The sequence below is a fragment of the Phalacrocorax aristotelis genome, chromosome 1 (assembly GCF_949628215.1).
Source record: "Phalacrocorax aristotelis chromosome 1, bGulAri2.1, whole genome shotgun sequence".
Taxonomy (NCBI): Eukaryota; Metazoa; Chordata; class Aves; order Suliformes; family Phalacrocoracidae; genus Phalacrocorax; species Phalacrocorax aristotelis.
In genome coordinates, this window is record NC_134276.1 from 205,110,229 (window position 1) to 205,137,653 (window position 27,425).

Here is a 27,425-nt window from a genome sequence, read left to right on the forward strand (position 1 = left end):
TACTGAATTGTACTGTGCAAACTGCAATCTAAATTGCTGGTACTTTTATTTCTTCCTTGCTCTACAAATCTTTCACCAATTTCTATCAAAAACATACTTTTCCCATTGTAAGTGTGGGCTTTCAGGTCTTGCTTTCTGCTTCTTTAGTCAGTCATTTGTTAAATGTCATATTTAGATGACTTAGCATGCCTAGCTCAATGGAAAAGTTTAATTTCTTTTAGTCTGTTACACTTGGTTCCTCATGTGCTGCTGATATATTGCTACATATCGTTATCTCTTAGTGACACAAAAATATGTCTCAATATACCTCTAAATGCATATTCCTTAACAGTGTAAATGATACGATTAGAAATAACAAATTATATTTCATTAAGTACTGCATGTGCATCTTTTCCAGACTGTATAGATGCCTTAGCTGGTTTATGGAGAAAACAGCACAAATAGCACTGTGTCTTTATTTGAACAAAACCTTTAAAAATGTCCTATGAAAACATCAAATGCATAATTTATACCTATCTAATGATGAAACTAATTTGCTAGAAAATGGACTAAATGTATTTTAAGCTGGATGTTTGAAATACTGACTTCTTAGTCTAAAGATCTCATTGCGCTCACAGCAAGGCATCTATTGAATTGCACTGAACTTCGTTTTTTCCATTGTTTTTCTTTTTTAAATTATTATTATTATATACTTTGGTTTTGAAATTTAAGTATTGGATTTGGGCAATATAGAGCTAGATAGTCTTCTTAAAATAAAAAAACTAGGTTAAAACATTTATTGTTTAGTGTTCTGATCTCAAACTTAGCCTACGAACTTAGAAATTTGCCAGGGTCAATAATCTTTATAAAGTAATCAGAGAGGAAATTATTTAATTTGTAGAAAGACAACTTACAAATTGAAGTTGCCACAAAGGCAGTTATTTACATTGATGATAAGTTATGAAGTTACACAGTGAGAAACTACTTTCTCTTTTGAATAATCAGCAATTATCATAGAAATATTCATGCTAATACAGTATTTATATTTCAGTTTGCAATGCTTATAATTTTTTTATCTTTATGATTTACTGACTCTTGCTTTTTTTCATGAATGTCAGCAATGACACTTGCCATCCAAATATTTATTAGACTTACACTATCATCACAGCAGTAACTAGATAATGAATTCTGATTTGTTAGTACTCATTGTCTTGTTTTGGTAAAATCAGTTACTTGGTATTACTTTTTATGGGTAAAGCATTGCAATGGAAACTGGAAAAGATTCAGAGAATTCAGAGAGGGTAATAGGGATGATCAGAGGTATAGAACCATCTCCATAAAAGGAACAGATAAGTAAGCAAGGAACCTACAGTCTGGAAAGGAGATGGCTGAGGGTGTATGACGGCAATCTGTTCAACCGCAAGTGGCATGAAAAGGATGGATTAGAGTCAACTTTTAGCTGTTTACTTCCACACATAATCTAGTGAGCGTGAAATGAACCTAGGTTGAAATTTCAGAATGAAGAAAAGAAGATGACTGTTTCCAAAATGTATAGTTAAACTGTGAAATTCCTTATCACAGGTTGCTTGACGTTTACCTAAGTCCTTGTGGAAATTGGACAAATTCAACATGATTGCATTTACCGTTTTGTGTTTCAGAACAATTTTAGAAAAAAACACTAGTTGGTAACTTTACCGTAGAAAAAAGAACCATCCATCCTGTTAGGGAGGAGAGAGTATTTACATCCAAATAAGAGCACATTTTTCTGTAACTGAGCATTGTTTCTAACCATATGTAACAGAAATGCTTAAATCATGTTTTCTAATGGAATCAGTTTCATGCCCATAAAGAGTTGCAGATCGTAAGGCTGCAGGTAAAGGCAATGCCATCACGTAATCCCAGTCTTCAGCTTCTACATTTTTTCCATTATAAAGCTCCAACATCCATAATTTTATAGCCATATATTGTAAGAATGAGTCAGTTGTTGCTGTACCACAAGGGATGCATCTGGATTGAATCATGTTAGCCAACATACACGTCAGGCCATTAGGATTTGCTTCTTTAGGAAAAATTCTGACTTGTCTTTCATGAATGTTCTGTGTGAAGATCCATGTTTGTAACCAAAACAATGGCCGAGTATGTACATCTCGTGTACCTCACGGAGAGTCACGTAGTGCCAGTGCTGCTGCTTCCAGAGGAGAATATTCCCTCCTGCCTTGTGCAGAACTGGCTAAGAAGCTATTTCAGTTGTCTCACTACACAGAGTAAGCTCAAAAAAGACTGTGAAGAAAGAAGTGTTTATGCTTTCCTTGTCTGCCATATGAATTTGAACTTTTTGAGGAAGAAGGCAGTAGCAGGGAGTACACATAGGAGCTACAGAAACCATGTTATCATGGATCTAGGGAGGGCAGGAGAAAAAAGAGGTAACGTAGTAACCCATAATGAAACGGCAAGTCCTTTTTTGTAAGTTGAATCTAAGGGTATTATGGAAACTTTGTAGAGGGTAACCTAATTGCATGCCACACATCTTGGTTATCTTTGATTACATAAAGTATTTTTAAATTATGTGAAAACAAAATAGGTATTAAGAGGGCTTTACTAACACTGCTAAGGTAAATTGCTGAAAGTTAACAAAAGCCAAAAATAATGTGACTGTACAGTTTAATTCATTTACTTATTCCCAGGCTTTATAACAGTATGTAAATGCTTATGTGATCACGTATTTTATGAATAGGATCTTTGCTCATTCATAACTCAGATGATGCTCACTTAATGAGCAGCAGTTTAGTCTTTTATGTTTTCATTGATGCTTGTGTGTGTCCTCAGGTCTTATTTACACAGAATTAAAATTGTGCAAATAAGTTAGGAAATGATATTTCCTTCGTATGGTATTCAATTCTTTGTCGTGTCTAAGTGTTTTGCAAACATTATTTGTCTTTACAACCTCTTCTGTTATTTTCTTTCTAGGCATAGCACCAGGGATACAGAGATGAAGAGAGCAAACAAAGCTCCATTTCTGTTGATTGCAAATATAATTTTAGTGCTATTTGCAAAATAATATAGGGGTAGACATAAAGTTATGAGCAAATTCAGAACCTAATTTTGAAGGATATTTTAAATATGTATGTAGATAAACTATGCCAGTAAAAACAAGATAGTGGTATCTCACAGGCGTTGAAAACTTGGCTTCAGCTTGTGCTACATACCCTAGCTGAGAATGTAGTGATTAAGTCATCACATCTGAGGCCTAATCCTGATGGGGGTGCAGTTTCTCCTACACACAGATCAAAAACATTCAGTTACTGGGTTTAGAATATTTCTGTATTGCAGGTAACAGCCTGTAAAGCTAGGACCGAAACAGGAAAGGTACAGAAGTAAATTTTTATAAATTCTGAATTGTCCACTCTAACCAGTCCCAAGTTAAAGCATTTGCATCCTGATATGTGTAAAATAAAACAAGCCCAAGAAGCACTGCCTTGCTACAGCCGTACTGATAGATAGAAAAGATAGAGTGAGGACACAGAAAAAAATTCTAAAAATCTGATCTATGAAACAAATTTCAGACTTAATAAGCCTATTTTCATCTGTTTAGGTAAGACATGAAAATCACACAAAATCACATACCTTTTGGTCATCAGAGAGCTAACGTTTACCAGCGATCAACCATATGTTAGTGCCTTAGTTCCTGTTTTACATAAGGAAAAACAGCTATGTGTCAAAGGCAATAGGCTGATTGCCATGGATTTTTTTCAGAATGATAAATGTGTAATATTTGTACATGATAAATATGTGCATTTGTGTGTTTCTGTGCGCATGCACATGTGCTATTTCTCCATGTAGCCTTTAGTCTGTTTATGTCAGGACTGATTATTGAAAGTTTTGAAAAGCTTCATGCAACCAGTGTTTTTTATTCAATCTACTACATAAGTATTTCCTTATTTCCCTGCAGAGGTAGAATTTCCATTCCAGTAAATGACAGATTACACTGGCCTTAGGCCAAGATAGCAGATCTGGAAGATCAGCTCAAATTTAAGACATCTCACCATGATTCTGGGCTGGGCATCACAGAAGATGAGAGATTCTCACTGAAGCTAAAGCTTTGCTTGAGCCACAAAATATTCTGTGATGCTCGTATCATGGGCACCATTAGGTGAAGAAATGCGATTTTAGTTTGTTTGGTTCCTGAGTTAAAAAATCTGCAGGCTCTTCAAGAGAAGGTTTCTGCAAACACAAATTATGGTCTACCTTCTCCTTCTCTTTGTAGGCCTAGAAGTGATATTTTCAAGTTTGAAAAAGATTCAGGCCAAAAGGTAAACAAAGTTTTAGAGTGCAAAGGAGAAAAGTATATTTTATGAATCTATGTGACCTTTCATAGGAGTTTCACTGCAGACAATAAATGTGCACGGTATGCCAAAATTGTAACTACCCATGTTCCATGAGAAACAAAGTTTTATGTGGGGTTCTCTGATGCTATTTAAAATATACACTTTAACATGTATATTGCAAAAAAAATTTCATTCATACGATCACCTGCCAGAGGTGCAAGTATCAAATATAAGACAAAAAATACATGAACACATTGAGTTGGTCAAATTGTCCCTTTGGTCATTTCAATTGGCTTTGTAGAAGAGAACATGGGAAAGGCATGCATGCAAAAATTAAAAACCTCATGTAGAAGCTGGAATGTCTTGATAGTAATAGTAGTAATAATAATACCTTACACCTCTTTATCACTTGCCATCTGTAGGTCACCAAAATGTTTCGTAAAGTGCTCCTGCATTTTCGTAATGTGTGAAGTTAGCTCCACTCCATTTTATAAGCTGGTTTTGGTCTGTTATTTTCCAGAATGATCTGTTTTACAGGGTGTATGAAAAAGCTAATACCTGAGTTACGAAGGTGCTGGAACTGAAGTCAGTAGGATCTGCAGGTGCTTATTTGTTCTAAAAATGAGGATAGAAATCGTAGTAAAGAGGTATCACAGCAGGAATTACATGGCACTTCAGCCACAGTTAACTGGTCTGAGCTACACAGAGCAAATCAGAACCCAGAACTCCCAAGTGACAGTCCTGAGATTCTTACCCATTCCTTTCCAAGAAAATAATGTAATTTATACATATACATTAGTTTGTTCATTTTTGGAAAAAAAAATAAAAGTTAATACACACAAAAACAGGCATTTGCAGAGAGTAGAGGAATAAATGTATTTGGGGCTGCTCCTTTAAGCACAAACCTTTAGGTTCTGGATTGTGTTCAATTCAAAGAACTCCAATTCAACATATTTTAATATATACAGTGGAACTTACATGAATGTTAGTCTAACGAACACACAGTATAATAGTATAAGCAATGGAAAATAGCCTCTTAATGCACCACAGCTGAATGACTTCACTACTAATAAAGGATACCTAGAAAACTGAAGTGCCTGAAGTGGATCAAAGGATTGATGCAAATGTATCATGAACTGAGAAAAACAGAGTATGCGTGTCACCTCAGAATGACTGTTATGTTTGTCGCTCTTTCAGGAGTTCTGCAAGGGCACAAAACCCCTGGAATACTGCCACGTCTCTTACTGCCCTCAGCTGACGGATGAAGCTGTGAAAGCAATGGCATTTCACTGCCACACACTGACATCTGTCAACATAGCGGGTTGCCCAAAGGTTTGTATAAGAAATGGGGCAATAGTTCTGGGATTCCTATTGCAAAGAAGTGCTTAGTATTTCATTCAGAAATTTGACCTGCTGGCATCTGTGTCTTGTCACAATTCTACAACATGCTCAACTAGTTTAGAAATCAGAGCTTAAGTTCAGCTGACTTCCATGAGTTTTAAGTTCTGAGACTTGGCTCTTGAGAGTGTTTGGTGTTCCTCTGATGGTTGCAGTTACAGCATAAAGGTGCCCATGCTGGATCAGGTAAAAGGTTGTCTCTCTGGGGTTGATGTTTAGGGAAGGGTGAAGAGAGAAGGGCTTTTAGCAATACTTCCTGCAAATACTCTCTCGGCTTCTGGTGTTTTGGGTGCTTGCAAAGGGTGGTGTCTTTGTTTTAATAACTCCTGTTTTCATTCATGGAAAAAAGTTGTTATAGTGTTGTTCCATCACTGTCAAGTGCACTATACTAATCTATTACTATTTTTGGGAAAGTTCATCTTGAACTACCCTTTAAAAGTTCATCATACTTCTTGGACCAGTTTCCCCCTTTTTTCCTACTGAAGTGCCTATGTCCTATTTCCTTCCACAGTCAGTCTGCAGCCACCGCTTGTCCCTGCCTTCCTCCTCTCCAACACCCACCTCCATAACCCTTCACTATCCTTTCAGCCCTCCACACAGTCCTCACGAACTCTTACTCGCTGCAGTGGCTGCACACCTTAGCCTCTTGGCCAGCTAGTTTGAGCTGACCCACCCCTAAATTATATATATTCTGATTTGTTCATTAGCCTTCCAAAAGTTCATAAGTTTCTCAGCCTCTAGGCCGAAACGCACAGGCTGTCTCTCATCTATGGCAGGCCAAGGAAGTTGCTCTGTGTCTTGTAATAGCCCTTGATTTATATCTTACAGATACCTACTCTAAAGCATTAATTAGTATATACATACATGGGTCTCAGTCTCCTGTATCCTTTGCTTTTAGACAGATATTAAGCTATTTTTCCATAATAACAGTGATAATAGAAATTATGCATGGAGATCTTCCCAATGTAGCTGAAGTTAAGTAGTTTTGCAATAAGTCTTCTCTGCCATGCTTTCCACTACACCTTATAGACTACTACAAGAAAAAAAATCAAACCAAACCAAACCAAACAAAAAAACACAAAACAAACAAAAAAAAACCCCAAACCCTATCAAATGGCAGGCTGGAAATTGGGAGAGTGTTTCTGATTAGCAGAGCAATGAATTGTAAAACAGCATCCTGGGAAGGGAGACAGGGTTAAAGTATTAAGAAATGTTAGGATGGCTCTCGATAAGGGAATGAACTGGGTCATATTTTGCAGTTCCTTCAAATGGGAACAAGTAGATTCAGTGACCTAGTAATCCCCTTCCAACGCTTTGTTCCTAGATGGTATCTTTTCTTTAAACAGTTATAAAGCCAATCTGTTAACTGCTAATACCCTACTATTTTCAGAAAAGAACATCAAGACTCTTTCAAATAAACCTACCCATAAGTTTACAAGTCTTTTTTTTGCCTTGAATCCAACTTGTAACTCCATAAAATGAGATGGGTACACCTGTGGATGTTAAAACTAATGCGTCTTTCAAATCCTTTGGCAATGTCTAGTGTAAATTGAGGGGATCCAGCTGCTAAGTAAGGAAATATTTTCCACTCAGACACTCTTTAAAAGTTGTCCAGAGATTAAAGTAAGAATGAACCTGTTCCAAAGGATATATGTTCATATGTCTGACAGTCAAGTCCATCAGCTATATTATATATAATATTATATATAATGTTATATATAAAAAAAAAGAATTTAAAAAAATCATAGCAAGAGAACATGGGAAAAACCAATATACAAATACACGTCCATTAAGAATGTTTTGGCCTGTGCTATGCAGGTTACTCTAAAATTACAAGAGCTTATCACTTTAATCATATCTACCAGTGCAAATGAATTGTCTTTGAACAAACCCCACTGGCTTCAGTGAAAGTGCAGTGAGCCTCCCTGTCACAGTTCCGTATGCCTAGGACAGGTACAGGTCATTTTGCAAATGCTAATACTAAAATATTCAGCAGTGCAGTTCTGAGTCTTACTCAAGGAATGAGCCTGATTCAAGCGTAATTCTTATTTCATAGGAAAAAAATGAAGTTGCTGTGGGAAACATATCCTACCCATGAAAAAATACAGCAAGAACTGAAAAGAAATCTCTGGTTAAATGAATGAATCAGTTGCTTAAATAGCAAAGTTCTGAAGACATGGTTCAATGGTAAATGAATTCTGTAATTCAGTCCTCTAAAGGGAATAGGATTGAGTGTATGATGAATGTAGATCTCTCTTGAATGCATCTGCTATCGATTACTGAGTTCAGTCAGCAACTTTGGTTTCTTTCAATACTCTCAATTTACTAATATTTTACTTTAGTTATTAAACTATTATGGATCTAATACTGAGCATATGGCTAAATCTGGAATAAGCAAAGCACAGAATTACCTCTATAGTGCAGGAGCACTCTATCCTGAGATAGTGTGCTAATTTTCTGTTCTAGAACCCAAGGTCCCAGCTTCATCTTGCCTACTTGTCCCTTTTAGATTTTCATGAGATCAGCTTTTTAGTACAAGTGAAACCCTCATCTCTCTTTCCACCACCCCACTCCACTGATTTTAATAAAGTGTCTTTTGTCCCGTCTTGATTTTTGGTCCCGACTGAACAATATAATTAAAGTATGTATATAATTGGTTCTTGACTACTTCCACTGAAGACAGCGGGGCAATTAAGTAGCTTGCATGACTGCTTATGTACCTTAAAGACTCTGTCTCATGTGTTTCTCAAATGCAACATCCAGCATTAATGGGAATGATTTCTAGTTTAGAAAAATGGAATTGTGGGGTGGAACTAAGCAGCTCTACTTCAGAGCTAAAGAAAAAGAACTATACATTAAAAAGGTCTTGGTGTGAGACACTCGTGTAATAGAGAGCAGAGCCACAAAACTGATATAACTAAACCGTAAGTGCAGACTAATAGTTTGGAGAGAACAATGCAATCACAGGTCAGGCTAAAGGCTTATATGTGCTACATACAGAATTATGAGGTTGGGAAAGTTAAACCATTCTGATTAGGTGAAAACAATCCCACAATACTTTAGACTGTACTGGAATCACAGTTAACGAATATCTAATATGTTCCTGATATTTAAGTGATGGTTCCTGTAGAGCTTCTTGTGGAGACTGAGAATTCTGCTGTGCCAGAAATTTTACTTCCATGAAGTATTTTATAATATGGCTTTCCCACAAATCAGACACTAAAATTGTGCTCTGTGTTTTTTATTTCAACTATTCAATAACCTTCTAACTTCTGTGTGTCTTGTTGCTTCATTTACAGATAACTGATACCTCTATCCAGTACCTGGCTGCAGCCTGCCGTTATCTCCACTTTTTGGATGTCTCAGGTTGCATTCATCTTACTGACAAAGCACTGAAATATCTTTGGAAAGGTTGTAAGCAGCTCCAGATTCTCAAGATGTTGTACTGTAGAAATATTACCAGGTAAGAGGATATTTCCTAATCTTAATTCAGAGATGGCTGTAAACCCCAAAACATGAGGGTTTTTTTCTTCACTGGCATCACGTTGCCGTGCTAGGTATCTGGCTTGAGCCATGTTGCTCCTGTATCTAGGGGATGTCCACATTGCTGCCTCAGGATTCCTCTAGCTCGGTGTGAGTATCTACATATTCCAGCATCAGATGGAAATGAAGGGAAATAGGGACTGCATCTATCTTTATGGCGGATAATGTCCTGGTAGGGAAATCTCTGCAGACACAGAATATCACCTCAAAGGCATGTGGGAACACGAGGGAGGAAAACAGACGGCCTAATGCTCTCAGCCATCGCACTGTGTACTTGAGCTCACTCTGAGGCTTTGTGGGAGCCTGTTTCCCAGGTACTGCAAGTCAGTATATGGCAGAAGCAGATCTGGGCATCGATGTGGGCCTGTGCTCAGCATGGTTACAGCAAATGAGTCAAGGTATCATAAGCATAGTTTCATGAAGTACAAGGGAAGCGTACTTGTATATCTACAGTTGGAAAAAACCAGGTCATATACCACAAAGTAATCCAACTTCCCTACTGGTGTAAATGGACCCAGCCTCTTGATTCCCCATGGCATTTAAAAGCCAGTCAGTTCTGGCCAGGTTTAGAGCTGAGTTTTTAGCTCTGTGTCTCCGAGATGCAGATCCAATGTCTGTCACCCTTCCATGGGGGTTCAAAGCATCCCAGACCAGGCACTGCACACCTAGAACTGCACAGTGGCCAGACACACCACAGGGACTGAAGCTGTTTGAAAAAGAACTAAAGTTTAAGCGTGGTTGATATATCTGAGTACATAACTTAACCAAACTTTATTACTTCTGTAGGAGTGAGAAATATATAATACTATACTGTATAGAGAGTATCCATACTAGGAGAGCTCTAACACCACTCTAACAGGACCACTGTAGAACAGCGCACTCTTCGCTAAATCATTCCAGGCTTTAACAGTTGCTTTAGAGACCACAAGACCAATGCAGATGCTTAGTAACTTAAAAGATATTTCCAGTGTGCTTCATGTTTTCCAAACCCTCCTTGGTTTACTTCCCTCTAACTGTCTCACCACAAGCAATTCTGCTGTCATTATTTTTATTTTCTTTACTGCTCTCTGACTTAGTTTTCTTAATGTCATCTCAGAACTTCCATCTCAAAACCTCTACTTCTAATTAAACACTTGTTAGATACAGAAAGTGTTTTCAAGGACTGGTATGCAAGAGTATGAACTGAAAACAATATTCTAAATAAACTACACAGTTCATTCTGAAAAAAAGATATTTCAAATATGATTAGTTTCCTCATAACTTTCTGATTTAGAGTTTTCTCATATTAAGCCTCAAGGGATTTTCTCCTACCCCTGAATTACTGTTGTTGACTTGCTTTTTCTGTGCCTTTGTATCTCTGTTTAGAGCACTGAACAGTCTGTCATGCCTTTTGGGCTCTGGTTGCTTACACATCTTCCCGTAGAAGTGAGATGTAGTAGGAACAGAAACTTGGGTTGAGTTCCAATTTATGTTGGAGTAGCCATGATCAAAGAGCTGAACTCTGACTTCTCAGAGAACCATCTGCATTATTGTAGCCTTTGCAGGACGACCCAGGATTACGCCTCTGCCTCAGAGTCCCGTATGCTATGGGTTCTCCAAACATCTTTGTTAAAATCTTCTGACTCAGCCAAAGAATTTCCCAACCAGTTATTTTTTACTGTAAAGAAAGCCCTGGAGACTTATAGATCTTTACAAAACAAAAAAGCAACTGAGACACACATCTCCACCCAGTGTTATCTTTGCCCTTTTTGTGATCTTTAGACCTATGCAAACTGCCAATTTTACTTTCTTGAGCCTGATTTTCTGGTATGCAACAGTGGATGGCTCTTTTCTTTGCCAGCCGCAGACTCCAACCCTTTGTACCATATGTTCAATGATAGGAAACTCTTACCCCGTGCCATTTGAGTCAGGGACAAATGCCATCAGGTGGATCGATCTTGTAGAACAATTCAGCACTACAGATTTTTTGCTTGTTCTTTCCAAGACATCTGAAGAGCCTCCCTGGACCTGGGCAGGCTGCAGAACAGACTGACCACATCAAGATCACAGTGGTTTTTCAATGCAGCCTCTAAAATTGTCATTAGATAGATGATATTCAGAAAATAAAGATGTTCACAGCTAGATTCAGATACATTCTGCATCCTGTATTTGTTCAAAGAATGTTCTTTATTGTAGTTTAAGGCCAATATTGCAAAGATGATAAAAAACATTTGTTTTTCTGCCAATAACTACATCAAAAGCACAGAAAAATATGGCAGTGATGCTACACTGTTAGTCATCTTGCAGCAGATTTGCAGTAATGACATCAAAAGCAATGACAGTACTGTCACTTGTATGTCACAATATTTTTTGATAGAACTATGTCTTTCATTCACAACCTGTATGTTTTTAGTAATAAATAATAAGCAACAGATTGACAGAAAAATGAACAGGGCCTCGTTCTTTGTTTTCAGACTAACTCTTACAACCTTATTTAGGTTCCAAGATTTTCATATAACGTAGAGGAAAAGGCTGTAATTTACATTCTACTGGGTGTGAAACACACATTTCAGAGACATTTAATTCCCCGACTAAGGAGATGGAAGAGGACATCTATGTAAAAGTCAGATTAATCTGGAGAACTAAGCATGCTAGCGACTTAGGTTCTAAATAAGCAATAGATGAAATATGGTTTTAGTTTAAAGTTGCCCTACGAAATCTATAAATCATGTATTTTGCCAAAGGAATTCCCCATTATTTATTATGAAACACTAACCAGTCCTAGCAGACGTCTCTTAGTAGACTGAGCTTTGCAAATATTGAGGCATATCTCTTGTATTGTGTCACACTCTTTTTCAAAGTTTTATTTTTACTGTTTTGTTAGATTAAAATAGAAAACATATGGAGCCACAAAGTTCTTCAAGCCTCAGTCCAATGCAGCTTCATAGGAAACAGTTATGAGCATATAAATTGTCCATTCTTTCCAGTATCAGGTAGCATTCAAGACTGTATTTGCCAACATACTAGCCTGGTTCCAGGTTTATTAAATGTTAGAAGAAAAAAAAAATCTATGGCCTGATCTCTTGCTGCATATTTCTGTATCCAGAGGCTAATCACCTTTCAACTAATCCTGTTTCTAAATGCCATAAAGAATCATCGATAACCTACCTGTGGGAGTAAATGGCCCTGGCACAATTGATTTCTTCTACCAGAGGAAAAGAAAGCGAACTAACTGCTTTTTAAAATGTGGCTTCTGTAGGAAAAGGTTGTATCAGTTGTGATTCACTTGGGACTAATCGTACAAGAAATAACGCACTGGCATCCTTAGAGAAACTCTTCTGTTCCCTGTAAAACGTATTCCTTAAACTTCAAAGGACAAATACCATTTGAAGTCAGCTGCAGTGCTGAGGAAGGTGTGGCGCTCTGTTACCATTTCTGGGTGCAAAACGAGACAGGCAATCTGCCATTGCCCGAGGAGGCAGCCAGCCGCGTGCCCTCACCAAACCGCATCTCGTCTGTAACAGTTTGGTTCCACCAAAAGCTGTTCCTTGAGAGCAAAATTAAATGCTTCCTTCTTTCTTGTCTGCACTAATAAGAAACCAGTTACATTTCTTTTAAACTCTGAGTACTCTGTTAACAAGTGATTCATCAACAAATACTATTACGATTTTTGCCTTTTATATGGAAATTACATTGGGTCTCAACAGCTACAATACATCTGACATTTGGAGAACATTCTAATCTCGGGGGTTTTTGTTTGGTTGGTTTGGGGTTTTTTGTTGTTGTTGTGTTTTCTGATGGTTGCTTTTCGCTAGAAAAGAGATTGCAAGCACTCTGTTTTCTTGAAGAAGCAGAATTTCTTAGGTATTATCCAAATATTTAGGTCTCAAGGCAGGAAGGATTTGGGAGTCCCAACACACATGTAATCAGGAATGAAGACAGCCTACACATGATTTGGTGAAGGACTAAGGGTAATTCTCTTAAGTTTTCTCTTGAAGAAACAACAAAAACTTCATGGTACTGTCTTTTCACTGACTGTAAATCGCTCTTCAGAAGTGACATGGAGGCTCCTGGAGTGCCATGTTTCAGCTGTCATGTTCACTTGAACTGGATGCCATAAAATGATGCAACTACTGCAGGTGACATAGAGCTCAGAACACTTCAGATTTTATGTAGTCTTATCACTGTTTGTAAACTGGAGCAGGTTGCTTGCAGGATGCTTTCTGCTTTTCCCATTAGCTGCCCACTTGCCCCTTCGGCTTAATTTCCCCTGCATTTGCACTATAAACATTTCTCCCATGTTTAAGATGTTATTTTCCATCACTTTTTACTCTGGATTGCTTGTTTGTAACCTCATCTCAAAGAGTCTTTTACAAAAACCTCTGCTTTTTATTATGATGGACCCAGTCAAACATTTCTGAATTTTGGAATGGCTCAGGATTCAGGCCGTGATGCAGAACCGTATTTCCTAGCTACCCCCTTCTAGTAAAAGGGATTGAAACTTTGGGTAAGGAGTCAATTATATATTCCAGTGCTGCTCAAGCCATGTGTTTGGGCCAGTACTTTTGTCTGACTTATATCAAGAAATACTTGCTTTGCCAAAGATAATTGTAATTATTTGCTGAAATGCTTTTATTCATCAATGTGCTCATTTAAGATACTATAAATAAGTGCCTCTATCGTAGTACAGTATATCTTAAATAAATGATCTATTTTGCCATGTGTTGATGATTAATGAATGGCTCTTTCTGGCAAACTAATCAACTGTAGCTCCAGGCATGGGACAGCATAAATTTCCAAAAACATAGTAACAGCTCCCCTTATACATGCTTCAGACAGCCGCCATACATTGAGTTTCCATGAAAAACAGGAATTTGGACTTGGATGAGTTGATTTTTATTTTATAGCTTAGAGCTTATAGCTCATATAAATTGCGCACACATTCCTCAACAGCACAGGCCTCCCTAATATAAAAACAGACACAGCCTTGTGTTCATGTGGTTCATACAGTGTGTCAGTGTTAGGTTTTAAAAAAAAGTACCCCACACTGGTTGAAAAGCTCTCCTTGCTTCACTAATTTCTTGCTTCACTAATTTTGCCCCTCTTCCACCCTTCCCTGCTTCCCCTTTCTTGCTGTGGTGGCACAAGCATTACAGCTGTGCATGTCTGACTCTTTTGAAACCCTCTTCAGCACTTTCACTTTGGGAAAGAAAGTACTGCAGTAGCATTACTGGCAGATAACAGACTGCTTTTATTTGAATTTTTTCCTAGTATTGCCTAGATGCCACATCTTATCTTGTTACAGAGCTTAGGAAATTGTCCAGCAGGGAGAAAGGCTACCTTGCTGTGGCTGCGACACACCAGATCAGGTTGAATCTTCTGAAGAGGATGGGAGATGTCAAGAGCTGGCTCTTCCCCAACGAGCACATGAGCACGCTCAGCCCAGAGGGGCTTTCTGGAGCACAAGAGCCAGCGATGGGGGGAGGCGGCTGCTCTGCGCAGCTGGGAGCGGGCTGGCAGCCAAGTCGCAGAAGTGATGGAAAGAAAGAGACATTCAAAAGACTGAAAGTGGCGCATTAAATTTCTTCAGCTCAGGAAGGCAATGAAAGTTGCTGGACTGATGCTGCCTGGGAAGGAGGGAGAGGAGAGAGTTGCTCATCCACTTCTTTTCAGGGTGTCTCAGTCAGCAGGCCTGATGGACTACTATTTCTGTGTCATTTTGCTCTAGTTCATTGTTTTTGTGTTCTAATGCGGCAAAGGGGCAGCAGCCACAAAATGCCAAGGAGATCACAGGGATCGCAGGTGGTTTTGGACATCATAAGCAATTCTCTTCTGGTTCAGCTATCACAGAAGCTGCAAAAAACAGCCTTGGGACGAGCTTGGGGCCAGTGCACGTAACAGTAAGGCTCTGTAACACTGCCCGTTGCATATTCAGCTCAGTTTCAGAAGAAATACACTTTTAAAAAGAGGTGGGTGACAGAAGGTAACTACAAGTGGAGAGGTTAGGCCAAAAGAAAGCAGAAGGTGTATCAGGGAGGGGTAAAAATACAAAAAAAACCCAAAAAAACCCAAAGAGATAAGGACCTGCACAGTTACTGTAGCCTTCCTATATAGCTATGAAAAACTACTCTGGAGACTCTGTGATATCCTTTGATGGAACTGCTTTATTTGCCTTGTTTGGTGTTACGTTTTCTTCCAAACCCAATGCTTTTACTCCAATGGCATCGCCTGCTCAGTCCCAAGGATCTGTGTTTTAGGCTCCCCAGCCAAGACAGACACTGAGACACTAGAGCGAGTGCAGACGAGGGGGACCATGACCATTAGAGGGCTGGAGCATGTGATGTGTAAAGAGAGGCTGAAAGAAGTACTTTGCTCAGTCCCAAGAAGAGAGGGCTCAGGCTGGGGGAGACCTTATTGCTGTCTACAACTCTGATCAGAGAATACAGAAGAGAAGGCATGGCCAGTCTTTCCTCAAAGGTAAACTGACAGGACAAGCGGCATATGTAAAGTCCTGATTACATACAAGGAAACTATTTTTTTATCAGGAGGCTGGTCAAACACTTGAACAGGATCCCAGAGAGGTTCTGCAATCTTCATCCCTAGAGATATTCAGAACTCAGCTGGCAAATCCATTTAGAGCAAGACCAGGATTAAATGATCTCCAGAGGCCCAACCTAATTTATTCTGTGACTCTATGGCCTAACCAATTATTTTCTTTTTTAATTTCCACAACACCTCTTATAATGCTGATAGCTTCAGTGAAAACAAGGAACTTTCACTCATTAAACAGCTTTTAGCATTCTTTGTAGAATCAGCCTCTGCCCATTTTTTTTACTTTTGTCTTTTTTTTTTTTTTTTAACTCTTGTTGCAGACAAGCTGTCTTGAAATACACAGCCAAACTGGAGAAACAAGAACATAATGACGCTGACCCTCCTTCCTGGCTTGGATATGACCAGGATGGTAACATACTCACCTTCATCAAAAAACACACATCAGAGCCTGAATAAACAAATTCTTCAAAAATAAAAGATGAAGAAATTGCACAACATCTTCTACAGTTCAAGGGTTTTTCACTAGAGCATAAAAAGAACACTATATTGTTTTTCTTAAAAGTAATCATACTTTAAAAGGCTGTTTGTTGAACTTGTAAGGCAGCATTATGAATCTCTCTCACAGGAGCGTGTACACCTTCAAGCAAGACAGCCGCACTGAAACAACATTGCTGACTTTCAGATCTTGATTCAGGCTGCCTTCATCTTCCAATAATGAAGAGTTTGTGTAGTCCCATGCAGAGTAAGCAATAAATAAATCTGCGTATGTTTGGGGTTCTTGTTTGCCATGAAGGCCCCCTCTAGGACGTAAACATTCTGACTTCCCACAGAACTTAACACTCAACACGGCTAGTACTCATCAAGCCCATTGTTACTGAGCAACAAAGAACGGGGACTAGGTAGTGACTGCCGATTCCTTAGCACACAGCTATCCTTGCACATGTAAGCACAGCTCTCTACTGCTCAACAGTCACTTGTGCACCCAGAGCCCCAGTGCTCGTATAAGCCTCTCGGGCTGAATTCAACTCTCTAAGCAAGCTGATGTTTACATTTGCAGATCCGACCTGCGGGCTAGCTGGCAGCTGACAGAGTCAGGAGAAGCAAATGAAAAGAAGCACAGATGAGAAAAGTGTTAAAGGACACATTTTCTTATAAGAATGTGTCTTCTCATCAAATGGACAAAAAAAAAAAGCACACATGGGATTTGTCATTCAAGTCCTAATTACTGATAACCCACTAATCTTTCCTTGTCTAGAGAAAAATATAAAGTTTCACCTCATTGTAGCAGAACAAGACATGACTCAAATGCCTTTGGGGAAACTCCCAAATACTTGTCTGTCTTCAGCTCACTCTTGACCTTTATGTTAAAGTTTTAGCAGGCCTCAACATTTATTAGCTTAGAGAGAATATAATCAAAGTAGCTTTAGTGGTAGCACAATTTTTCTGATCACTTATTTAAACTTCTTTAAGCAAATTACTACCAATCCTAATATTTAATTCCAGCTAGGTTTAGAATGTGAATGCCTTAGCTTGCTTACTTTTGAACATGTAAGAAAAAACATGTTTTCTTACCCTAGCCTCCCTTAAATTGCTGATGCAGCAGTTCCAAAAAGCATGACCTTCATCACAGAGGCTGACAGGCTTTGTAGTCCGAGTGAGTAATGGAACCATTAAATGGACTCAGTTCTGTGAAATATCTACTACACTTTTTATTTTCAATGCAGCGTGAATTTAGAGGTGCTTCTTTCACTTTGTCTGCAGCAGTACAGACATCATGAGCTTCAACAATTTTTCAGGAAATCTAAAACTATTACACATTTATTGTCTCTTTTAAAAGTAGTAGAATAATAATAAGTAGTAATATCATATTGCTTTCAGTAATAATATTCGTAATGTTTTATATTTTAGTGTTTATATTAAAAAATATATATAATTTGGACACATCAGTGTCCACCTCATCCAAACAAACAGTACACACAATGGCAAAAAGAATGTGAGGTTTTTAACCACCCTGAATTATAGTAAAAATGCTGCCCTTGACTACTGAAGTCCATTAGCCAAGGGCAATTATAGCTCTTGGGGAATTCTGTGGGAAAAGTTCATTTCATAAGGTACCTAAAGTACATAAGCACATACACACAACTTAAAACCTGAGCTGACACTGAACTCTTCTTTGCTACTCTCCATCTACTCATTTGGCAGGAATTCTTACATGTTGGTTACAAGACACAGATTTCTGTCCTTTTTTTTATAAAAGGGTATATCTATATATCTATATATGGAAAGGTTTTTAAAAGCTCCATTTATTTTACTGTGTGTTTATATTACGGTAACCTAAAATCCTCCACAAAAATAATGTATGCCCTTGCGCAGGGCTCACACATTTCCCTCATCGCCCTCCTCCACCTTTCTGCCTCAAAGAGTTTACAGTCCTGTCATGCAAGGCTGACAGTAAGTCACTGGAAATGCAGAAAATAAACAGATCACAGTTCTCATTCATTAGGCCAATACTTCCATTCTTTGGTAGCTTTTACTTTAGGGGAATGCTCATGTGGACCCCAGCTGGTGGAATGTTCCTCCTTGAAATCAGCCAGACCCATTGCACTTTTGAGTATTTATTTTAAAAGCTCTTCTTTGCAGATGAACAGTGGTAGACAGAGCTAGAGTTGTTACTTCTATCCATAAATAAGTGGAGGATGACATGGAGCAAGTTCTGTCATTTCATAAGTGGTTTCACACATACGGTACCCATTGACAAGGCAGAAACTGAGTAGGGGTCAAACAGCAAATGAGAAGATCAAATAAGAACTATAGTTCTGAAAGTGGTTTTATCCTCTCCACAATACAATTTGGCTGAAGAAAATTCTCTGCATTTTGCACAAGCCAGCAGAATTCCCACAGTACTGAGACATTGAATTTAAAAACACAAAATAGCTTGCAAAGCATGTAATCTTGGAACAAAATTTTCATATTTTCAAATACCAGATGTGGAAAATGCTTTTTATTTTTAAATGACAGCTCCAAACATTTGTTTGAAAGTTACCAGGTTTTAAAATGACAGGGTAAGTGCGCAAAGGTATACAAATTCTGAATATGTAAGATCTTGTTGTTCCTAAAAGGCACTAAAAGTAAACCCGACCTGTTAAGCACCAGCCACTGTCACTTGCAAATCTTGGGTTAAAACACCCTCATCATTTTTAATATTGCTTCTCTCTTATATTAAGAATATGCATCAACAAAGTTTCATAATTTTACAGAAATGTTGCTTTACAATTTCTTGATTTAATCTCTTTGGCCTATTTCACCTTTAAGAACTCTTCAGCTTGACAGACTGGATCCAGCTTTGGCTTTTAAGACTCACTTTGCCATTTTGTGTGTCAGCCTTAATCCATTTGTCAGTTTCATTCCTCTGATTCATGTGACCTGGAAAAGAGAGTTCTGCTTAGTTTAGTTTGACACACAGTAAGCATATCATCTTCACACTGCCTTTTTCCTAGCTCCCTGGAAATACATATAAGACTTATTTGGTAGAGTTTATATGTTTTAAACAGGGGCTTCTGACATTTCATTCTTGATAGTTTTTTGCATTGATCTCATTCCCCATAATATGCTATTACAATAAAGTTGTTGGTTTTTATTATTTAGTACCATAGTTTTTATTATAGGCTAGGAAATACATCTACATTAGACATTAATCTGGCTAAGTGATTTGAAGAGTTTTAATCTTTATTGTAAACATGGAAAAGAGACACGGGTAAGACCTGATTTTCCAGCTGACCAGACATGTTGCTACTATTACTCCTTTCTTATGATGGACTTAAAAAAACCCAACAACAACAACAAAAAAAACAACAAACCCCACCCTGATATGTCTGTCTTCTTACATGTTTCATGTAAACTTAGTTCATTGTGTAACAGACAGCAGAGAAAGTTCAACTCACCCTCATTTAACAATTAAGAAAGTGAGGCCAAGAGAGACTAAGTGACCTTCCAAATTTATACAGAAGATTTATGACCAAATTGGGAATTCAACTGGGATCCTTCAAGTCCCAAACAGTGCCTTTGTCACAAGATCAACCTTCACTTTGGTTAATCTCTACAAAGCATCTTTTATTATTACTTTAGTGTTCGTGTGACCAACTGAGTTCTAAGTTTAGAACTAATCTGAGCCTGGAATAGCACGAGGGATGGCAGGGAAGCAGATTCTGAAGCAACTTTGCAAACATGCTCTGCTCTGACCTGTAACACAGCTGAAGTTAAATTTTGGCCACGTCAAAAACTGTGGCGAAACTCCAGCTGACATCACTGCGTCGGTTTCCACAACTCAAGACTATGTGCCAGAACTTTTCAATAGCATTTCAGCATTTTGGTACTTCTAAATGGGATTAATTTAAGGATATGGGCCAAACCCATAGCAATTCACTAGCAGGCTGAGGTACTGTTTAGAAGTACAGGATTTGCAGAGGAGTCCAACACTGACGAGTTCTCCCACTGAATGAAGAGGTATTTTGGTGTCCTTATCAGACTACAACATCACTTCACAGATCTCCTTGTGGATGTCCGAGTACAATTTATGCACTCCTGATTGCTCCAGGCAGCAGTCCCCATCAACCTCAGTCTCAATATCATTCCTACTGTAAGGCAGAATCCAGAGTTCTGCTCCCCATCTAACTTAAATCTATGATGATCATCACGAAGTTGGGCAAACGAGTTGTACTTGAAATCTGTTAAAATCTGAAACTTCCATTCCTCAGAAAGCTTTCCTGAATCATTGATTTGCAACAGTATTGTATCAGAGAATACAGAACAGAAATGAAAACAAAGTCTATCTTTTAAGTTGAGGCAGCCCTTACAACATCAGATCAGTCTGAATTTTAAACAGGTAATAGCCTCCAGGTGTCAAAAAAATGAACCGACAAAGTAGTGTAAAGGAAAATGTCAGTTGATCCCTTAACAGAATTGTAGAGCACTGAAAAATACAACTTTTTTCCTAAGGGGAGAGGACACAATGAACGTAGGGCAGAGATATATTTCCAGACAGTGCGTACTGGAGTGCTTGGTCCCAGTTCCTCTCTTATGTTTTTGTCACTATGGCTTGTACTTCTGTAGAAGGAACAGCCGCTGAAGCACAGAATCAGCCCCGTAAATGAAGAGTTGCGTGCGCTGCTTACTCCTTGCTACACTTTTGCTAAAAAGTTAAAGACGAGTTTTGAAGAAACACAGAAAATAATTAACGAGAGTTATTTTAAAGCTCTGTTGTTTTCTGAGCTGTTTCTCATTTTGCATTTGCTATGTGAACTTCAAAAAATGTTTTGATCCCTATGCTTCTTTTGGAGATTTGCCTGTGAAGGGAATGCAGAAAATATCAAACTGCCCGCAGGAAAGTGAGTGTCAAGTTCCACTCCCTAGGGATAGAGATCTTCAAACTATTTTAAGGCTATTGAGCCTATCACCAGTAGCAGGTTCAAATCAAGCTTAAGATATTTAAATAGCTTTGTGTATGAGGCACTAATCAAGCAACAAGGTTTAGTTGGAGACCTTTTGATGATAGTTTGGTCTTAACTGTACTCACTGCCTGTACTCTGAATACTGTGGGAACATAAGTGGATTTTGAGGATGACTTTGCTAGTCTGATTAAATCACAAAAGCCAACAGCCTGCTGAATTGAGAATAAGGAAAGGAGGGGGAAAAAATAATTTTCATTTCAAAACCCACCAGTCAAGAAAACAACATGAGCTCAGGAGAAGGCAGATGCACCAGTATGCTCTATGGCCACTTTTTCAATATAATGCCCAGGAAAAAGTTTCTTTCCCATGTGCGTCTAAAGGCAGAGAACACCTCTGCAGAACATTATGCAGTGAAGTACTGACTGTTTAACTTCTCCAGCCTCCAGGAAGGCAAGTGAAGAGAGCTCTATGCGATCATAAAACACATGAAGATGAGCCTATTTCAAATGTTTTTCACTGGTATTGCTAGGACTGTGGTGTATCTCAAAAAGGCTGTGAACAGCTTGAGTTAAATGCAAGCTGAAACCAATTAAATCTGTAGGATAGCATCTCATCTAATGTGTTTTATAGAAGTTGGATGAACTTTCTATTTAACTTGAAGGAATGTAATCTTTTCCAGATACAACCTGGGTCTTTGTTTATTTTTTGAAATACTGCTGAAGGATCAAGGCTTCACAGAGGGACAGTGTTTACAGGGACACTGTAAAACTGTAAACTAAAGCTCTTCTAGTGGCAAAGAGTCAATAAAAATTGCTTCTAGGAAGAAGGAAAGTTTTGAAGAAGTGCCTTGAGAACAGACAAAACAGGGAGGGACACAGCAGTGGATAGTGTAACTCCTGGGATCAGAACTGTAACTCTGAATGCAACAGACCCAGGTCAGCTCCTCAGGGGTACGAGGGGTGCTATACTCAGGCAGCTGTTAAATTTCAGAAGAAACTTAAGTTTCAGCAGACTTCCATAATAGAAGGTCTTTCAGTTATTTCCCTTTTAAAGGCAAGTTGCTTGCCTCACATTATTCAGTGCCCCTTCAGCTGTGTTTGTGTTTAACCCTGGAACTCCATGCAGCTAAAACCACAGAAATGACCTTAAAGTAAACAATACAGAATTTCTGATAACAAAAGCAGTTAAACACACCCGTAAAGCCGTGTACGCAGCGTATGAGCCTCCTGCAGTCAGCTCTCTCCTTTCACACTGGCTCTGAAGCAATCCCACAGGGTAAGTCCCCAGCACCTCATAGGCCGCCCTCCCAGTACTACTGGATGAGGAGCGGACACTGAGGTAGGGAACACCTACCTAAATCCCCTATGTTCCAGAGGGGAATCCAGATCTAACCTCATGCAGACATGAAAGCCTTCTGATTTCAGTGCACGCCTGAGCAAATGATTGTTGTAAGGAGAAAGGTGCTTCTCACCAGAATCTACTTGGAGAACCAAACAGTGAAAAGACTTGAAGCTACCAAAAGAAACCCAGAAAATCAGAGATAGGACAGTGGTATCAATGCCCATGTTTTCAAGGGAATCTGATAATTAGACAGGCTGACTCTCTCCAGAGGCACATGAGGAAAAAGGCCATCTAAGGATTTCAAGTGATCAAAAGAATAATTGGATGCTGGATCAACTCAAAAGGTAGAGACAACATCTATTTGGAAACTTTCACAGGAAAAAGAGGGTTAGAGGAGACAACAGAAGACTCCTCTCCATCCCCAGGTCAGATATCTGAGGGAAGGTGTAAGTTAACATGAAAGACAGCACCCTATTACCTGTGTGCATGGTCACCAGAAGACATAGCTCTGAGAGGAACACTGTTCAGATGTGGCTTAGCAACGCCTAGTGCTGTAGATGGGGTGGATTAGTACCAAAGGCTGAAAATCCTGTTAACTGCTGCAACTGTTGTCACGCTGGATGAAATAGGGGCAGGAGTGTCTTGACTTGGAAGAAGACAATCATTCCCAAAGGGTATGTTCTTTGTGAGAGGATGGAAAAATATGAAGACATTGGTTTGTGAACTTGAGAAATTAAGAATAGGGAGACAAAATAACCTACAAAGACAAACATCCACAACCTCTGAGAAGCACCTGTGACACTGTGGGACTTTTACCAAGAAAACTCAGGCAAGCTGAAAACCAGATGAAGTAAGTGACTGCCAAAGTTAAAAGCTCACTCGGCACCAAGCAGATGGATGGCATCAGGTCAAAGGTTGCAGCTGAATATGAATTTAGCACTAGAACTGGGGCCAGGGATGGAGAAAGATCTGAACTCAGATGAGTCCCTGGCACCACTCAGAGGTAGAAGGTTTACATGTTTGGGTTTTTTTTTTTCTTTTTTTAAAAGGGGTGTGTGTGTGTGTTGTTTTATTCCAGACAATTAGATTTGGAAATTGGCACCATCAGCTGCATGGATCCAAAGAAAGTCTCTGAATAATTGCACGACTTTTTCCAGCAAGCTTACAGTTGTCAGCACGCAAGCTGGCAATGGAAGTGGGTGGAAGCGTGCCCACTGGCTGCATTCGTTTAGTCCCCAAATTTATCCATCCACATGTCTCATAACCTTCCTTTGGAGTGGGTGGGTGCAGATGGTCACATCAACTTAAGACAAGAGAAAACAGGGCTGAAAGCAACCTCCCTAGGACACGCTGTATTTAACCTGACATGCTTGCCTAGCAGGTCCTTCACAATCTGCAGTATTGACAGCCCTATGGCCTCACCAGACAAGTCCTTACTACCAGAAAGTTTATCTTACTATTTAGCTAAGTTTTCTTTACCATAAGGTCAAATCATAATTTCAAGTCCTATCACCAGTGGACATAGAACAATTTTTCTTTCATCTCTGCATCAATTTCTTATGTACTGGAAAAATGCATCTCATCCTCTCTCAGCCTTTTCTTTAGACAAAACCACTTTTTTCAGTCTTCCCTCATAAATAATTTTTTTAGGCCTTTGATCACGTATTCTCCTTCAGAGTTTCTACGGTTGTGCACATCCTTTTTGAAGCACAGTACTCAAAACTGGACACCTTCCAGCAAAGTATTACTAATGCCATGTAAAGCCAAGGGATTATTTTGAGTTTTACAGAACAGTTATGTTAATACACTGTTTATTTTTTGCAAGTGTGTAACATTATTGCTTCCTGCTTACTGATGTTTTTATTGAAATACTCCTCCTTGAACTTAAAAGGACTTATTGGAAAAAATGGCCTAAAAAGCATATAAATCAAGATTATTTGAATTTTAACCCTGCCCTTCAACATGTTTGTAACTCCTTTGGTATGACAGTCTCCTAAGCTCCTTTCATGCTTGAAAATTCGACACTTTTTAGCCTGGTACCCCTCCTCTTACCATACATAGTTCCAGATACAGTTAGTAATCTCTACAGGCTTGTTAAATCAGCTGATTTAAGAATACAGGCAGACCTGGAAACACACAGAAGGCACAAACATTGAGCAGCAAGGGCTAAGCAGAATTCTCTCTTCCAACCCCCTTTGCCATGGAAAGGAAAAGAATGCCTTGACATGATGGCCATCAGAAATTACCGGAGTTACTCAAGCACTCTCAAACTGGACAGCCAAACACTTTTGCAGATGGAAGCTGGACCAGTGCTTAGCATGAAAAGTCTGGGTTTTGTAACAGATTTCATTATATCATACATACTACTTCTAAGAGTGCCTACTGATGTCAATGGAAGCAGATGTCTTATCCCTGCAAATTACTCTGAAGAGTAAACTTGCTGGCACTGCTCTCTAGTTCCTTCCCTTTGTCAGGAAGTGTCCCAATTTTGCAGGAAAGTCCCTTCCTCTTCTAAAAGAGCAAAACACCTTTTCACACTCTCATCACTCTGCCTTTAGAGCACTCACTCCAGGCTTTCATCTTCTTGCTTTGATTAAATCCCACTCTATTCCTTGGCTAACTTGTAAAAGCTTGGATGTGACTGCTTGTGGGACTGTAGTGTACTGACTTCCTCACTCAGCATGGCAGTGTGAGCCATGAAGCAAGGCGATGATGTACATCATAGCTCCTGTAACGGCAGTTGGGAAGGCTTGCCTAGAGCAGGTGACAGATCAGGTGCATGTTTAACCGAGTCACAGAACTCTACCCTGTCCTCCCACTGGAGAGCTTCCCCTCTAACATCTCTCACAATATTCTCAGAGGCAAGTAAAGCTTCCTAAAAGCAGCCGGTTCCTCTGTTATGCGCATGAGAACTGGCTGGTTTCTGAAAAATCATCTATTTTTAAACTAACCTTTGAGCTCAGAAGCATAAAAACCTAAACTTCCATGCTCTTGTGATACAGAGTTTTCTTCCACTTGGCAAAACTCCTCTTTTCCCTCCATTTTACATTTCTTTAGCTGCAGCAGAAGGACAGCTATAGACTCCGTACCTAAAACTTCAACAGTGGATAAAGTTTTCATGATATGGAAACAGTATTAAATGATTTTTAATTATTTCAGAATCTATTTGTACAAGAAAATTCTCAATTATCAACTTTAAGAAGAAGAGATTGTTGAGAATGAGGGGACAAGTGCTTGGCCTGCAGAAAGAAAACATTGTCCCCATGGGATAAGGTAAAGAGAAGGAGAAGCAGGAGGCATCTCCTATGCCATGCCAAAGGAATTTTACTGACTTGGCAAAGAAAGGGACAGCGCCATTTTCACAAGGGTAAGAAAATGAGCAATGCACAGGTTAAAACCAATGACTTCATCTCCCTTTAGGTTTGTTGCTTCTTAATCACCAGTGAAGAAGAGGGAGGAGAGAGCTGCTATAAATCATTGGTTACATTATGTGAGAAAACAGTCAAAGCTAAATGCCAGGTAAAAAGACAGATATGTTACTCTGGGCCAGCAGTAGTTTAGCTGAATTGTATCCTGCAGAAAATCCATTCCAGGGTATATTTTTCATTCACCTGTACTATGATCAATTTAGATCTAGGTTAATAAATTTATTGTGCAATGCTGTAACCTCTTTAAACAATTGATAATTAGCAGCCTAATGCTGTTGCCTGTGCATAATTCTTGCTGATTTCCATTACTTTGGGATACGTGTATTTGAGGGTTAACTAATTAGAGCTGCTTTTGGCCTCAACTGCCAAGATCACTTCCATACAGAATGGTGGATTGAAAAATTGCTTCTGCTTCAGTGATGACTGTCCTACATAAACACTGACCGGGCTGCGAAACCAGAGAAGCCATTCAGCTGCGTATATTCGAAACACCATTCTTATCTTTAATGTTGCCAGAATAACAAGATGATTGACCGGCCAGTGTTCCTCCCTCACTGGGACACGTGTTGTTTCACTGCCTCAGGCAATTCATTCCACAGAGCCTTGCTGGAATCTGGGGTCCCTCCACAGTTTTCTAGCATGAGAACTTCTAACCATGTTTTTTTTAAAAATTGTATTTAATAACCACTAGTATATTTAAATTATAGTTACTGTTCAAGACAGGAAGAGATACACCTATACATTTCAAGACTACTATTTTATATTTGCAGGCTACATATTAGAATTATGTACATACACTTCTAACATTTCCTGACTGAGATTACCATCTTACGTGGGGGAGGAAAAGAAGTTTTGTGCATATTTTCTTAGGCTTAAAACCAAAGAGAAACTCAAAGCCTCACCCGGTCTGCTATCATAGCAGGTCATACTGACATAACACACTCAAAAACAAAGCTGGAGCCTTCAGACACATTACATTAATGTTTCCTCTTGAGCAAACTGAGTAATCGGTAACAGCAACAGCCTTAACTTCTAGATAGACACATCTGGAAAGGAGGAGAGAAATACACACCCTGACAATGAATTGTACAACTGTCTTCTAAAGCAGGAAACAGCAAGACTTGGGATTCCCGAGTTCAATTTTAAATGCATTAAAAGTTTTTTCCAGTAATTGCAGGCACCTTTCCATGTACTGTCTTCGTCCATGCTCCAGCTTCCTCTGCTCTTCTTCTAGCTACCTCCCACCCACCATTTCTCAGCCTACCCTTCACTGTAACATTTACACGGTACATTTATAAATATGCCATATACCCTTTTTACTTCCCCCTCCCACCCACCCAACAGAGACACACAGAGAAAACTTTTCATTACGTTTCTAACAGACATTCCCTCACAATTTATTGTATGTGACTGTCTAAGCCAACAAAGCAATG

General features: G+C 38.9%; 2 protein-coding genes across 2 annotated transcripts in view; one reads left to right on the forward strand and one right to left on the reverse strand.

Moving 5' to 3' along the window:
• The window catches only part of FBXL13 (F-box and leucine rich repeat protein 13), a 93,204-nt gene extending 76,953 nt beyond the window's left edge, over nt 1-16,251 (forward strand). Inside the window, 4 exon segments of the mRNA XM_075092549.1 lie at nt 5,502-5,636; nt 9,002-9,165; nt 16,097-16,193; nt 16,195-16,251. Of these exon segments, the coding sequence (XP_074948650.1) occupies nt 5,502-5,636; nt 9,002-9,165; nt 16,097-16,193; nt 16,195-16,251 (453 nt within the window).
• A 2,334-nt stretch (nt 16,252-18,585) lies between these two features.
• Nucleotides 18,586-27,425, reverse strand: part of FAM185A (family with sequence similarity 185 member A) — a 48,262-nt gene continuing 39,422 nt past the window's right edge. Inside the window, exon 8 of the mRNA XM_075081454.1 lies at nt 18,586-19,199. Within this exon, the coding sequence (XP_074937555.1) occupies nt 19,084-19,199 (116 nt within the window). The 3' untranslated portion in view covers nt 18,586-19,083. The remainder of the gene's footprint in view (nt 19,200-27,425) is intronic.